This window comes from Lytechinus pictus, chromosome 9 (genome assembly GCF_037042905.1).
Source record: "Lytechinus pictus isolate F3 Inbred chromosome 9, Lp3.0, whole genome shotgun sequence".
Taxonomy (NCBI): domain Eukaryota; kingdom Metazoa; phylum Echinodermata; class Echinoidea; order Temnopleuroida; family Toxopneustidae; genus Lytechinus; species Lytechinus pictus.
Window position 1 is genome coordinate 8,015,280 of NC_087253.1, and position 17,366 is coordinate 8,032,645.

The 17,366-nt window shown below is 36.6% G+C and overlaps 1 protein-coding gene across 4 annotated transcripts in view; it reads left to right on the forward strand.

Moving 5' to 3' along the window:
• LOC129268361 (myotubularin-related protein 9-like) overlaps positions 1–17,019 on the forward strand; it is a 31,569-nt gene extending 14,550 nt beyond the window's left edge. For 2 of the 4 annotated variants that reach the window (XM_064104603.1, XM_064104602.1), the window contains exons 7-16: positions 2,536–2,692; positions 4,289–4,393; positions 5,692–5,817; positions 7,568–7,670; positions 8,614–8,752; positions 9,293–9,377; positions 11,289–11,358; positions 12,057–12,156; positions 12,777–12,904; positions 13,627–17,019. In XM_064104603.1, coding sequence (XP_063960673.1) covers positions 2,536–2,692; positions 4,289–4,393; positions 5,692–5,817; positions 7,568–7,670; positions 8,614–8,752; positions 9,293–9,377; positions 11,289–11,358; positions 12,057–12,156; positions 12,777–12,904; positions 13,627–13,681 — 1,068 coding nt within the window. In that variant the 3' untranslated portion in view covers positions 13,682–17,019. The remainder of the gene's footprint in view (positions 1–2,535; positions 2,693–4,288; positions 4,394–5,691; positions 5,818–7,567; positions 7,671–8,613; positions 8,753–9,292; positions 9,378–11,288; positions 11,359–12,056; positions 12,157–12,776; positions 12,905–13,626) is intronic. The other 2 variants (XM_064104605.1, XM_064104604.1) reach the window with 1 other exon arrangement.
• The last annotated feature ends 347 nt before the right edge of the window (positions 17,020–17,366 follow it).

The following is a 17,366-nucleotide window of genomic DNA, read 5'->3' on the forward strand; positions in this document are numbered from 1 at the left end:
ATTTTTTTACCTGGTCCCTACAACGGATGCTTGCGCAGCTCTGTGTTATGAGAAGCCTCATTCCACTGTCTATGAGGACAAAGCAGAGTGTCGTGAATCCATGTATGTAGAAGTCCAATAGTGAAAGTGCATTTCGAAAGTCCCTGTTGCAAAACTTGTGAATAATATGTGTATTCCTAAACCAACTACATATCACTTCACATAATGTACATGCAAGTATCCAACACTTCACTGTACCAACGGTTGATTCATAAAACCATTCAACATTCAAGCTACAGGTTGCAAAATTTAGAACTTTCTTGAAGATGTACTAAAATGGATATTTTTTCTTCACTCCACCTCATATTGTTCATTTTATTATTCTCATTTTATTAATTTTATTGATGTCACCTTGTAAGTTTAAACTGATTTATATGTCATGTACATGTAATCAATCATTTTATTGTTTTTGTTATTAATACCATTTTTTTTTTCATCCTGAATCTGATTTATTTGCTTTCATTTCATGTACGGATGCATGTAATTATGGTTGTTAGTATGGTAGTATAATAATGATGATTATGGTAATGAGAATGATAATAATAATATTAATAATGATAATAATAATGATAATAACAATTTTGTTGATAATAATCCTCTTTTATACATTTGAACGACATCTCTAAGTTCTTTACAGATGTACATGTATATCATATTGTTTCACAAAACTCACTAATGTCAGCAAATGTGTAGTAACTAGCGTACTAGGATGATCCTGCGCCAATGAATGTTTTTAACAGAAATATGGCGCAATACAATGTTGTGGATCATCATCATCATCATATTATTATTACCCTGGTCATCGGATCCTGACATGCTCGCACACAATGTACACTGGACTATTCACTTTCTTCACTCCCTTGAAAAAGATGCTAGAATATGAATTAAGATTCGTCTTGTCCATTGGCTTAGTTTCTGAATTAATCTTCATTGTCATTTTCAAAATTAAATTCATAAACATGTACATAATGGCCCGAATTCACAAAGGTGGTTTTGAAAACCCAACGGTTGAATCCATGGTTTATGCTGATTTCCTGTATAAATTAAGCTTAATTTGGCGCGTATCGGGCGCGTGTACAAAAGATGTCCAACGCTGAAGCGCGCTTTTGTCACAGTGCGCCAAATTGACGCCAGTTACCATGGTTAGGTACGCTGTTTTATTCATGAGTCCACTGTTTGAAGAGTGGACTCATGAATAAAAACAATCGACTCATGAATAAAATATCTTGGATAACCATGGTAACAAGGCTGGCATCAATTTGGCGCACTGTGACAAAAGCACGCATCAGCGTTAGACATTTTTTATACATGCGCCCGATACGTGCTCAATTAAGCGTAATTTATACAGAAAATCTGCATAAAGCATGGACTCAACCGTGGGTTTTAAAAACCATATTTGTGAATGTGGGCCAAAGTGTTTTGTTTCATAATTCCTGTTGGTACATGCACATGTACAATGAAATACATGTACATGCATGACCAACATCCAAAGAACATTGTAACTCAAATATTCATTAAACAATGATTGATGTGATTCACATGTACATGTTAATATATCTACATGTAAATTGGACTTTAATAAGCAAATATGAGCTTCAAAACCAATTTGGGCCAACATACTGTTCATGTAAACACCAAATATTTTTTAATCAAGTTTAAACAATTCTTTTTTAGATTTATATGACGTTTTCCCACCCCTCCCCCCCAAACCCCCCCAAACGCAAGCCAAAAATCAATCGCAAATCCCGAATGCGCGCCGTTGATTGGTTGAAAATCAAGATGCGCATGATTTTCAGAGTTGCGGTTGATTGCAACTCTTTCTGCAACGGGCCCCAGTACAGTGGTCATACACATACCTGTGCATTCCTTTTTTTCTAGACTGTATGTATTTATACAGCAGTTAATAATGGTATAATTTTTCATCACTGTAACCAAAACTGAAATCAGATTCAAAGGAGGGTACCCTCCCCCCCTAAAAAACCCTATCATTGATAGATGTACTCTGTATTATCGTCTTGAGTCTGACAACTAAAATGGCATATTCATACAGGCTCATGCATATTGTGCATGTATTCAATTCACAGTACAGTGCGCCATCTATTGGTATAATGCTCTCACGATCACCCATTATTATCATCTTTTACCCCTTTCATAAACCCAATTATGCGGATAATAGCCGCATAATTTGGTTGTAAAATCGGAGCGGGACTAGAGTTATCCGCATTATTTTGATGCTGCAATTATCCGCATAATAGTGGCATCGGGACCAGATTTTGACTTTGTGAATGCATTTCCAAGGTAATGCGGGTAATTGCCATGGTGCGGTCACAAGGTCACCCTTTTCCAACACAACCGCATCGGAGGGGGTGTGTGCAGTTGCCATGACAATTATCAGCCTTTTTCAGGTCGGGCGCTCGTAAAAAATAGTGTGGATTATTTTCAGAGTTTGAGGATGGGTTTATGAAAGGGATATTTGATTGGTAATTGTTTTTTCAGACGGTTATCCTACGAAGTAGTCAGCCACTGACCGGGACCAACACAAAACGATGCAAGGATGATGAGAGATTGTTAAACGCTGCCCTCAGTGTTGGAAAGAGGGGATACATCATCGATACAAGGTCATTGAATGGCGCTATGGCCGCGAGGACCAAAGGTCAGAAAATTACAGGAGTACTCGGGGCTGAAAAGTGATTTGTACAGGCCAGGGAGAGAGGGATAGTGACTAATAAAAAAAAAAGAACGAAGTAAAATAATTTCAAGGCTTCTTTTAATTGAATATACATGAAAACAGATACATGGGGATATGCTCAATGTCACAAATATGCAGGGGGGGGGGGCTGAAAATGTAATATCTCCACATTCCTCTTGTTATGTTATTACACGAAATCATAATTATTTCGTATTTTCAAACAATTGTGCACGATATATATCTCCCTTGTAACAAAATAATTTGCAGGAATGATTATCATATACATTAAATTTAGTAGTCATTCAACATGTTTTTCATATTTTTCTTGAAGGACGGAATTTGAATGAATATAATTTCAGAAAATTTGATAAGAAAGAAGTGGGGATATGATATCATTAACTGGCTCAATGCATATTCATAAAGACACGCATTGAACTATTTCACAGAAATAATGCAAAACTTTAAAATGTTGTGACTTGATATTCACTGTTCGATTTTGATGAAATATTTAAGGTTTTTTTTTTGTTTGATCCTACTTTTTCTGTTGAAATTGTATTATGTTCAGTGTGGAGTACTACTCCTTCACAATATAATGTTTAATGTTCCTTTCTTACCAGTGGCAACCTGATGAGCATCGATAGGATATCTGGGGCCCGTTGCAGAAAGAGTTGCGTTTAAACGCAAGCCAAAAAATCAATCTCAAGTCCCAAATGCGTGCTGTTGATTGGTTGAAAATCCAGTTGCGCATGATTTTTAGCGTTGCAATTGATTGCAACTCTTTCTGCAACGGGCCCCAGAAGAGAAGACCTGGATCCCGTCTTACAAATAGTTACGATTGATCCAATAAATCGTAATTCTATGGAAATCCATTAGTGTCATAATTTTTTCTACAGGAAATTTGCAAAATGTCCTTTGTAAACGAAGGAGAACACAGTCACCAAATTGTCAAGAAATCAATGAATTCATAGATATACATTCATATCTAGAACAAATTTCAAACAAACATGCATTTTATATGTTGACTTTGCCGGCTTTCCATAGTTGCGATTGATTGGATAAATCGCAACTCTTTGTAAGATGGGGCCCTGTTCTTTCCATTGATTTAAGCAATTAGACAGACAAAATACACTTAAATTAACTAAGTTTGAAGCTAACCAAACTTATTTTTTTATTTTATTTTATTTTTGTTTTTTGGGGGGAAAGGGAGATTTTGTCCACTCCTGTGAACTTTCTCAAGCCAATTGATCAGTCACATAGTTTGCTGCCTGTAGTGGTGTGCACCTCCCTATTTTCTTATCACTTGACTGAAGATTGGAAACAATATATACCCAGAGTCTCTATTCAGTATTGGATTAATTCTTTTTATATACTTGAATGTCTTCTCCAAAGCGTCTCATTCATATAATAATACTATGTCATTAAACCAGCCCATTTCCCTCAAACTCTACTAAACATAATTATTTTCTTCAAAGTTTGAGGTACATGTATGCAGACTTGTCCCCTTATGAAAGTTATGAAAATCCTTTTTCTTTTCTTCTTTAAAAAAAAATTCTTGTTCAGGTGGTGGTTTTGAGACAGAAGTGAATTATCCCCAATGGAGGCGTGTCAATAAGCCTCTTGATAAACCCAGTATCCTACAAGAATCTCTCTGTAAACTACTTGAAGGTAAGATATACATGAAAGGAAAGCCATCACCATATTAAATTCATTTTTAAACAGATTCCAATTCATTACAATTTCCATGAAACTTGGTATTGTTAGGTTACTTTAATAACAAAATGTCTAGCAAAAATCACAAGTTTTGTCTCACCTGCATAGCAGAGTGAGACTATAGGTGCCGCTTTTCCGACGGCGGCGGTGTCAACATCAAATCGTAACCGAAGGTTAAGCTTTTGAAATGACAGCATAACTTTAGAGTATATGGACCTAGTTCATGAAACTTGGACACTATCAAGTATTACTGAACATCCTGCCTAGGTTTCAGGTCACAAGACCAAGGTCAAAGGTTATTTAGGGTCAATGAACATTGGCCAAGTTAGGGGTATTTGTTGAATTACCATGATAACTTTCATGTTTATAGATCTGATTCCTAAAACTTGGACATAAGAGTCATCAAACATCACGGAAGTTTCAGGTCATATGACCAAGGTCAAAGGTCATTAAGGTCAATGAACTTTGGCCATGTTGGAGGTTATTATTATTAAATTGCTGTCATAACTTTCAAAGTTTATAATGGATATAGTTTATGAATTGTGGACATAGGGGTAATCAAGTATCACTAACAAGTCTAGGCCACATTATCAAGGTCAAATGCCATTTAGGGTCAATGAACGTAGTATTGTATCATTATATCAATGGTGTTTTTTGTGAATAATTATTTTATAGTAGTGTTCAAAGTCAGCACTGCTGCTATATTGAATGCAGGTGAGGCTGCCAGAGGCGCTCCACTTGTTCCTCATTGCCCTCTATCAAAGAAAAACATGCTTATTTTTCATTAAAAAAAAATATTGGAGCATAAAATTGGTTGAGACCGTGCCAATGTATCAATGTATGTAATTGAGATTTTTGGGACACAATTCAGATCGAAATATTTATGTCCGAGGCCAAACTTTAACGTCACCAACCGAAAGACGTGGCCAGGGCTTGATCCTTTAACCTCTGCATCAATTTGTAGGGGAACAGTTGGATTGCATGCACATGCCATAACACCTGATAGTTTTCACAGATTTCACAACTGAATTTTACAGTTGCGGAAGTGGTTTATACGGTACACCACGTGTAACGTCCCCGGAGGACTGAGATAAAATTGGATGGAAAAATAAGTGAAAAGGAACAGGAGTCCTTCCAGGACTTTACTCGTGGAAAACGTTAACCACTTCCGCGATTGTTCATGCCACCGTGCAAATTTTCAAGCATCAAATTTCACAGATTTTTTTACCACCATTATTCCGTTTCACTCCCAGCATGCATGGACAATGGATGCTCTGCCGACAAATGGATCAGTCGTCTTACAAACTGCGGCTGGTTACACCATGTTAAGGAGACGCTCACCACAGCCTGCTTAGTTGCACAGTGTGTTGATAGAGAGAGTAAGTACTTGTAGATACTCTACGGATACGAATACATTAGAAATTGATCAAGCGCCCTCTAAGGTCTGTTTGGTACGTTTCAATCCTGTGTGTTACGATTGGTACGTTTCAATCCTGCATGTGTTACTAGTATGCAGTTGATGCATCTTTTCATTGTAAAAATTATTTATCAAGAAATGTACTTTGATGATTTGTGTAACATGAATATATCAATAAATAAATAAATTAATTAATAAAGGTCTTAAACTGACAAACTGGTTAGTTACATCACGTGAAGGAGACGCTTACTATGGCCTGCGTAAGAGCACAGTGTGTTGATAGAGACAGTAAGTAATAATGAATGGACATATGCATTAAATCTTCATCTAGCGCCCTCTAAGGTCAAGACCTTAATCTGAAAAACTGGTTGGTTACATCATGCAAAGGAGACGCTCACTACAGCCTGCGTAGTAGCGCAGTGTCTTTATAAGAGAGAGCAAGTAGATACTGTACAGGCACCAATTAATTATATATTGATCTATAACCCTCATAGTTCAAGATCTTAATTTGTTCATTGTGGTTGGTTACATCAAGCTGGCAATAATTACAGCCTGCATAGTAGTGCTGGGTGTTGAGAGACAGAGTAAGCGTGTAGATTTCTGGCGCAGCGCAATAAGAGAAAAATATTTAGTGCCCTCGTAAGTTAGTATACTTCATACTTTCTTGCTCAATATTCCTCCGCTGAAATATCAGACTTCCCGAAAGTCAGTAAAATATTCTGGAGTAATTACTTGGAATGCAATACCAGTAGATCGTATGAAAATGTCCCCATCTATTGCTTCATTTTAACAAAAGTAGAAAAAAACCTCTCATGAAGGAATCTTAAGGCGACCGCACACCTTACGATTGGTCTGCGACCCGATTTCAGAATAAAATGTACTGTAGTAGAATTTGATGCTACATGTAATACTGAGACTTTGAATATCTTACTGTGTAATGTTCTAAACCATTACGAATACCTGTGTTCAAATCTGTGACTGTGCTATCATCCTTCTTAGAATAAAATAGCAGTCGTACAATTGCCTACGATTTGAAACTAATTTGGCCTTTACTCTAAAATAAAGGCTTGTAATCTTTCAAAATGGTTATATCCGTGTTATTTTAATTAATTTTAATTTCAAATAAAATGATAAGTTCCATTCACTTTTTAAGAAAATGAGCAAAATGCGATTTGTTCCAAAATCGGATTGCGAACAGTCGTACATGTACATGTATGGTGTGCGCTGGCCTTTAAGTAAACTGTTATAGTAACTAGTTATGCATACAATTTTCCCATCAAAATTGCACATATATTACCCCCCCCCCCGTCATCTCTCTATTTATTTTGTATAATCCACTATGGTATTGGAGCCCAGCCTATGAAAGGCCAATGGCCTCTGCTTACTCCCCATGCTCTTTGTATTTATAATGCCATCTACTGTATATTGATTGTAAAAATTGTTTTTTATGATAATTGGAAATAAATAAATGAAATGAAATAAACTGTTGGTTGGTTACAAAAGATTCTGAATACAGACTTGCTAGTTAACTGTACTACTTCCAAAGTAATACACTGTATGTATGAACTAATTGATTTCTTGATTTACATACATGTATTGTTCTCATGTTTTAAATGTTCCCCTTTGTGATATCAGTTTGCTCCTCTAAATTTAGGGTTCACTTGGGATGTTATCTTTCTTATACAATGTATATGTTTTTTTTTTGGTCTCAGATTCTGCTGTTCTTGTTCATGGGTCAGAAGGTCTGGATGCGAGTCTACAGGTGACCTCGTTGGCTCAGGTTATTCTCGATTTAGACTGCAGAACAGTGAGGGGGTGAGTACCGGTGTAGATAAGATGATAGGGGTGGTGTTTACGATAGTGATGATGATGATGATGATGATGATGATGATGATGATGATGATGATGATGATGATGATGATGATGATAGGGATGATTATGATGATGATGATGATGAAGATAGGGATGATTATGATGATTGTGATAGGTGATAATGATTATGATGATAATGGTAGTGATGGTGAAGACGATAATGTTCTTGATGATGATGATGGTTATTGTGGGTTCAAATCCCACCGCAGCACTAGCGTCCTTTGGCAAGGCGTTTATCTACATTTGCCACTCTCGACCCAGGTGTAGTAAATGGGTATCCGGTAGGAAGGAATTCCTTGAATGCTCGAGCGCCCGATCAGGGTAGCCGTGCTAAAGCCGGGGTAATAGTATGCAGCGCTTAGAAACATTTGTATTAAGTGCTATATAAATGTTGCATCATTATTATTATTGTAATAGCCTAAAACTAATGATAATGAATATAAATTATGGGGGTGATAATGATGGCAGTAATTATGATAATGATGATGTTGATGATGAGGATGATAATAGCCTAAAAGCAATGATAATGAATACAAATTACAGTGGTGATGATGAGAGTGGTGGTGATTGTTATGATTATAATTTGATTATCATCATCATCATGTTTGAGTGATTTGCTGAGGATGAGGAGAATGAGGGAAACAGAATGAAAGAAGAAGATGAAGAAAGAGACGAAGAACAAAGATAGAGATGAAGAAGAGAAGAAAAGCAAGAATAAGGAGAATGAGAAGAAGGAGAAGAAGATGAAGAAAAGGACAAAGAAGGAAGAAGGGGAGGAAAAGGGGGAACATTGGTGGTGGTAGTGATAATGACAATGATGAGAGCAGCATTGATAAGAGGGAGGGGAAGGAACACTAACCAAATACTTCTTTCATTCTTATTACAGCTTTGAAGCTCTCATCGAGAGAGAATGGATCCAAGCTGGCCATCCGTTCCTCAGCAGATGTTCCAAATCAGTCTTCTCTCAGAGCAAGAACAAATACGCTGGTCCGGTGTTTCTTCTCTTCTTAGACTGTGTCTGGCAGGTACATGTACACTATCATTACATCCATATGGTTATTTTAACCTGTAACTCATTTCTACCAATATCTATACCTGTTGCCATCTTGAACTGGGTGACTCCTGTACAAAGTCTACATGAATCACATAATTCATTAATCAACAGGTTAACCCATTGTCTAATGGAACCGAGTGATCACTGTACAAAGTCTATGTAAATCACAGAATTCAGTAGTCTACGGGTTGTATTTTGTATCTTAGACATAGTATTCAAAAGTGAGGTAATGAAAAAAAAAGTGTTTTGAGTCGCCAGCTACCCAATTTGAAGAATGAAAGCTGATTAAGGCCATGGTAATAATGTCCAAATCCTCTGGAAGTGCTTAGAGACATGATATGCGCTATAATATAGGATTTGTATAGCGCATGTATCCACCTTGCTAGGTGCTCAAGGCGCTCCTATATTATTATTGTTATCAAGGCAGCTATAATTTGAGCATCTCACAAAACATTGGACACCATTTACATGTACATGTATTACACCCTCTTTTTTCTTTGGCTTTCATTAGATTTTCCAACAATTCCCATGCTCCTTTGAGTTCAACGAGAAATTCCTCATCATGCTGTTTGAGAATGCATACGCAAGCCAGTTCGGTAAGTATAGGGGGATGGTTCGTGGAACAAATACAGCCAAACCTGCCTAATAGGGCCACCCAGGTGAAACAGTAAAAGTGGCCACTAGAGACATATAGCCTAATTTTTTGCCCACTTTGTACGACTTAAGTCGCCAAGTGTGACTCACGTCACATTTTATTCACAATACACACAGAGTGCATCAAGTCTAATATATATACTCATAAAACAATAATGATGTGTGCATCGCATTTTACAGTGTACGTACACACAAAGCTATTTACAATAAACCAGTTAGCATAAAACATGCAAAACCCATCTTTAAGTTACGCATTGGAATTTTGTTTCGCAGGAGGGATTAGGTCCGTGGCGGGCAAAGAGTTGGTAGACAGGTTCTGTAACACACATTTCTTCCAAATAGAACACAATTTAGGTGGCCACCATAGACAGGTTCATATTAGAGGCAGGTGGCTGCTAAGTCAGGTTTGACTGTAGGTTCCGTGGCGTTTGCTCTGGCGACAATTGCTCCACAGTGAATCCCACACACCAATGGAATGGCCAACTTCAACCCTGGGTTTAACACTATATACCCTACCCTAAAACTAACCCTAAACCTAACATAAAACCCTATTGCACCCTAACCCTATATCTTAAGCGAAATAAAATCCGGAGCAATTGTCACTTGAGAAATGTTGTGTCACCTGACTGTAGTCAGTGAATTTCACTGATAAGTTTGCTCTGAGCCAATCAAATGCAAGGATTTCAGTGGCTTGTAACAATAATTATTTCGTGAAATGGATCCCAGATTGGTGTACAGTGCTGTTTGAAATATAGTGAACCCCACCAGAAAATGAACATATTTATAGTGCTCATGTTCTGCCATGTATTAGATAGTCATTTGTGAAGTCAGGTGATGAAACGGTACATTCAACAAAGTTTGTTTCTCTGGGCTTGCCAAACATTGCGGTGATGTTGTCTACATTCAACATTCGGCATGAAGGGGTGTAGTTTGGGATGGGGTCCACTAACTTCTGGACACAAATGTTTGTACTCCTTGGGACCCTTTTATGATAGTTGTCAACACTGACAAGTGGTCAGTATTGCTGTAGTAGCAGTCTGACACCTGGGCGTCTCAGCCAAACACAGGCAAGGAAAGGTGATAGATGAGGGGCCCATTCCATTAAAGGGATGCTCCAGGCTGAGAATAATATGATTTAAACAAATAAAGAAAAATCAGACAAGCAAAACACTGAAAATTTGATCAAAATTGGACTAGGAATAGCAAAGTTATGGCATATTCCGGTGAAGCAGTTCGAGGCATGTCTTCATGATTATTCAATGAGCAACTTGATGATGTCATATCCCCACTTGTTCTTTTGTATTTTATTATTTGAAATTAGGTTTATTCATTTTTTTTCTACCAATAACTGAAAAAATTGGATTGGCAACTGATTTAGTCCATTATTTATTAATTGTTGCAACTTATTTCATCATAAAGGAGACACAATATTCACACACTATGAAAAAAATGAAACAATTTTAATTTCATGTAATAACATAAGAAAAAGGAAAGTGGGGATGTGACATCATTAGCCCACCTAATGAGTATTCATGATGACGTGCATATAACTATTTTCACAAAATATTGCCAAATTTCAAAATTCCATAACTTTGTTATCTGTTATCCAATTTTGATGACCTTTTTAGCATTTTGCTCAGTGAATTTTACTCTACTTATTTAGATGTGAATATTTTCATCCTGGAGTAACCCTTTCAGAGTTATAACCATTTTAACTTAAGGAACTTATGGAACCTTCTTGTACCATGGTAACAGCGCTCGGCGCCAATCAGAATTGAGGTTTTCATGGTACATGTAGTTACAATAATAACACAATAATCCGATGAATGAATGTCTTTACTTTCTTCTTTCAGGTACATTTTTGTGCAATAATGAGAATGAAAGAAGAATGGCTCGAGTATCTGAGAAAACAGTTTCTCTTTGGTGAGTTCCAGTTTCATTATGATTTATGTTTCTTTCTTCCTTTTCTCCTCTTTTTATTTCCCTATTCCAACATGTCCTGATCCTCAGTCTTCTTTTCCTCTGTGATTCTCCCTCACTTCGCCTTCTGCTCCTTCTTTTTCTTTCCCCCCTGTCCTTCTTTTTCTTTTCTTTATCTTTGTCTTCTTCTCCTTCCTTTGCTCTATTTCTTTTTCTTCTACTTCTTCATCTCGTCCTTTCATTACCCGTGTCCTCCTCCTCATTATCCTCCTTATCCCCCTTGTTTTTCTCCTTCTTCTTCTTTTTCTTCTTTTTCTTCTTCTTTTTCTTCTTCTTCTCCCTCTTCTTCTTCCTCTTCTTCTACTTCTTCTTATTTATTCTTGTCTTTGTTCTTTATCTCCTTCTTCTTCCTCTTCCTCCTCTTCTTCCTCCTCCTCCTCTTCTTCTTCTTCTACTTCTTATGTATTCTTGTCTTTGTTCTCTATCTCCTTCTTCTTTTTCCTCCTCCTTGTTGTCTTCCTCCTCCATTTCTTTGACTTCTTCATATTCATTCTTTTGAAATGAAGGGCGGGGGAGGGGGATATTAGGTAGGACCACATGCATTATGCAACATAGTTTACCTCGGTCATGATATTTCCAACTGCATTTGTGCATTCCATTTATTCAAGAATATTGTGTCTCATCTTTTTTTTTTATTGCAGGACATACATCAACCGTCCTCAGATTCTCCAGACATTCTTCAATCCCCTCTACCAACCCAATCAGCAGGTCATCTGGCCTTCAGTTGCCCCACAGAGCCTGGTGAGTTAATTTATTCAATACTGTTCAACTCTTGAGTTACCATGTTTTACGTGTATGCAAACAAAAGAGAGGCTGAACGCATGACATTTGTACCGTTGCACATGTACATCTACCTCCAATATGTACCATAGGATATTTTTATTACATGACAATACGATTCTGTTCATTACACTTTAACTTTGCAGGTGCAAACTGAGTATGGCTTGCACGCTAAATGTGCACTTCCCTGCAGATGTAAGGCATGCTTGAATCACCAACTTGGTTTCACTGTTACGTTCAATCAATATGTCTTCATTTTAATTTCTTCATTGCTGTAGAAAAAAAATTGATTGTCGTATATTCACCAACTTTACAGCCATTATTGTACACAGTATTTACTGCGCCTCGCATTACATGTTGATTATTTGATTACATGCCCGTACTGCCGAAGTTTGGTGTTTGGACCGAGCGCTGTTTAATTGATAAAATTCACTATGAAAACAGCTTTTATCATACTGAATAGGGTTGTCATACTCAAGTCTCTATTTAAGTGATTTTTTTACTGTTTATCAGTCTGTTTTAGGCCTCCTGGTCAAGCCTCTATTTCTACTTACCTAAGTTGTATTGACTTTCTGTTCTAGGCGCTATGGTCAAGCCTTTACATGAGATGGACGTTGAGTGATACAGTGACCAGTATACCCACACAGGTCATCAGAGATATTAAACAGAGTGATAAAGAACTCAGGTTAAAGGTCAACGAACTAAGGAGGTAAGATGATTATATCGCCTGTAAAGAGGAATGAATGTCATAAATGGAAATTAAAAACAGCAGTATTCAAACCAAGAGTGTAGTGGGTGGTTCCACGGTACACCATATATTCTTTTGTGCGCATGTGTTGGTCCTGAAAAACAACTATCCAAACTTAATGTTTCAAGAAGTGTGTTATTGTCTTCTTCAGGATAATGAGCAACAATAACAATTTAAGTAACAACAGGGATGTTTTAAATTATGTTCTAATTTATAGAACTCAATACAGGTATAGGTATCACCTATCATCTATGAATGTGTTTTGGGAAAGCTTTGTATATACAGTGTACATGTACATGAACATTAGTCTCGCTTTCTCATCATCATCTGTCTCTTGCTCTGTATAACTTGCTGTATATTTGTTTATTACTACCGGTGTGTTGGCTCAGTGGGTAGAGCGTCTGTCTCACAACCGGGTCGTCGGGAGTTCAAACCGCGGCATACCAAAAGACGTTGAAGAGTTGAAGAAAAAAGAAGAGAAGAGTTGCTGTTATCGTGTTAGGTGTTCAACGATTAAAGGGATAGAGCCTGGCTATCCATGATAGCGGCTGCCGGGCCAACGATCAATTCGCCAAAGCACATTTTCGGAGTACTTCATTTCATGCCTATTTCAAACAATAAAATTTGGATTTTCATTTTCATTTTTTTTACATTTGTTTGTCTATATTTTTCTATTTCTCTAGGCAATTGGCAGATCTTCAAAAGGAAGCCTTAGAGAAAGGGTTGATCAGCGATTGAATGCCAGCCAATTACTCTACATTCCTTTGTTTTCTCTCTCATGAGGACTGTAGTTAAGATCAGTCCATTGTGATGTCACAAAAGAAGTGGACTTGTCTATTTTCTCATGGGCAATTCTTTTGAAGTATGTACATCCAACCCGCTATATGCAGGACGTTCTTTAATTGATACATCCTCCTTTGTGCTTCATATGAACAGGGCCCTGTCCCACAAAGAATGACGTAGATCCAATCAACGACAACTTTGGAAAGCCAGCATCTGCAACATTTAAGATACATATTTCATTAAAAAATATTTCCTAGATATACTGTATATTCATACATTCATAGTGTTCTTGAAAATTAATTTTGCTTCTCTTTGCTTACAAAGGACATTGTGCAATTTTCCTGAAGAGGAAATTATGACGTTGATGGATTTCCATATACGTGAGGTTGATCGGATCAATAGGAACTCTTTGTAGACAGGGTCCAGGGCCTCCGTCTTACAAAGAGTTACGATTGATCCAGTCAATTGTAACTCTATGGAAATCCATCAGTGTCATAATTTTTTTCTACGAAAAGTTTGCACAATGTTCAATGTATGCAAAGAGAAGCGCAGTGAATTTTCAAGAAAACTATGAATGCATAAATATACATCATAGCGAGAAAATGCTTTGAGCAAACGTGTAAAATAGATGTTGACGTTGCCGGCCGTCCATAGTTGCAATTGATCGGATCAATCGTAACTCTTTGTAAGACAGGTGTAATGTTCTCATTATGGCTTTAGTAGGTCATGTAGAGAGGTAAAAATAGAGAAAATTGTGGGTCAGGCGAACAAATAAGTTAATGATTTTTGGGAGATTTTCCGCATGATAATTGGCAAGGTGAAGATTCCCTTCACCAGATGGTGGTCAATGAACATCTGGGTCCCTTAACACAAAGGTTAGTTATTAATCGTACGCTTGATTTTCACGACTGATTGTAAATTGTAGTCAATACAGTCAATCGTAGAACATTTTTGTACGATCATTGCTAAGCTTTGTGTTAAGGGCCCCAGGGGTGTGTTTCATGAAGCATCTTGTCAGTGATTTTGACTGGCAGTGTTGCTCTGAGCCAATCGGATGCAAGGATTTCAGTAGCTTGTAACAATGGTCAGTTAAAATCGATGATTATTTGTTTCATTTAATGCCACCTTTTTAGGTTAAGGCTTATGACATTCTGAACCGTAGATAACGGCTTCAGCACATGAACAAAAAAATCAGATACTTGAACCATGTTATGTAAATGCATTGAATGCTGAATTCTATAATTACCTCCCGGTACCAGTAGGCAATGGGGTTAGACAGTTTGACTTGAATTCTCAAAGGTGGTTCTCTCGCCATTGTTTGGTTTCTTTGGAAACCTCAATGAATTCTAGCTAAAAATCAGGTACATAATGCAATTCATCATCATTGTCATATGCAGTAACACCTGCATAATTCGTATCTCTTGGTATTATACTCTAAATCTCGTCAACTATGATGAAATTCAACTCAAAACATGATGTAAATAAATATTATATGGTATTATACTCTAAATCTCGTCCACTTTGATGAAATTCAACTCAAAACATGATGTAAATAAATAATATATTTATGCCTAGACTGCATTATTTGAGGTCCAATAAGGCACACTGTAATGTACATAACAAGTTAGATTATCTGTCGTGGTGTTCTAAACAGAATGGAACTTTTAAATGGGAATCCCCTTCTATTAGTTGTACAGTAAGCTTCACAAATAAGATTTCTGCTGTTCAGTGTCTTTATTATGCATTACAAGATGTGGAAGTGCTTTTTGTGTTAGAGGCTATGAAGCAAGCATTATAGTGTGCTAGATGTTATACTTGTTCTGTCTTTGATTTCATCGAACCATGCCCTTCCTTTTAATACTTCTCTATATTAGCCTATATGAACATTTAATACTATAAGCAATTTAATTTCAATTAAATATCAATTTATATCATTCAAAAGTAAAAACAATTTTGAGGTAAAAATATATATAAAATAAGATAGAATGTGGAGACAGCTTGGACGAACATTAACCCTTTGCGCGCTGATGTTGCAATTTTCCATATTCGTACAATTAATTCAACAATTGTAATAATTAGTTTTCTCCCTTACCTTCAAATTAGATAAGCTAATAAAAAGCAATAGTTATTGGATGACATCTACATGTATATAATAATAATAAGTATCAATTGTGCAATATGGATATATTGAATGGAAACAATTGTCATTATTATCCCCCAAAATTAATTCAGTGTGCAAAGAGTTAAAGTCTTGTGAAATGCGTCCACCAGTGTATCACATTGGTTTCAATAGTACAATTTTTACCTCTGGCCCAGTGGATTATTCCCCAGACTTTGGAATAGAGTGCCATAGGTTCAATATCCATCAATGGTATAATTTCCTTCAGCAACATATTGATCCACATTGTGCTGCTCTCAACCCAGGTGAGATAGATATTACCTACTAGGATTTAATTGTGACCTGCCACCCCAAAATCAACAATAAGTCGATCAAAATGAATATTGAGATTGTTATGTAGCTTGAAAATTCATTTCCTAAGCTTTAAAATGATATATAATATGTTAACCCTAAATCTCCCGGGTTATTTTGATTCTTGTCATTCCGGGGGGGGGGGCATTATGGCCCCCCTTAAGATCTCGGCCGCCGATCACGCGAGCGATGCAAAAATTTGCACGCTGGTAGTGTGTGATGTAATCTACAAGGCTGTATGGTAAAAGTTTCCAAAATAATGAGATATTATTTTATATGAATTAATTATGCTAATTTATGCATAAATCATACTTTTTGCTCTAATTCACTAAATTAAGCTCCTAGAATGCTAATTTTTGGTAAAAATATTCTGTTGCATTCTTAACAATCGCAATTAAAAAAAACCTCGGTTTTGAAATCAATTTCTTATGTATTTTATTGTTTTATGAATTTATTATGTATTTCTATGTTTTTTTACTTTTTGTTTTTTATTGTTTTTTCAATGGAAATCGTTCCAGACTTAATTCTGATCATAAACAAGGCAAAATTAATTAGGTTTAATCAGTAAAAGTAGAAATAATGATACATTTATGAATTTTGGATAAATACACAATGTGCATTGGATTTGTACATGAAATCATGTTTATGAACAATTTTGGGTCTGACATGCACTTACATAATGTTGCATAATGTCGTAACCGCGTACCCGGGCATCCCAAATTTGGTCTCAAAATTTGCGCGAGACTTGAAAGTAAAAAGTCAGTGAGCGGTGAGATCAAAAGATTTTGCGCAGCAGATATATCGCGAAAATTGTCGAGGGGGGCCATTATGCCCCCCCCCCCCCCCCCGAGAGAATTAGGGTTAAAATTGACAAACCATAACCATTACAAGTACTTGGTTTAACGCAGAGGAAATTCAGCAAGAGCTTAAAAAATAAGGAGAAAACAGGTGTGAAGTTTGAGGTTCACTCAAGCATGAGAATGCATACTGTGTAATCTCAATGAAACTTCCAAGCCGTGCAAAAAAGTAGTGTCCAAGAAACTCTTGTATCTTCTTTTATTCAACTACATGACTGCAAATTTTCTGTATGAAGAAGAAGAATTGCTCTTTCAGATATTAAAGCTATTTTTTTATATTGGGTTTTTTTAGACTAAATTACTATTTTGGTTT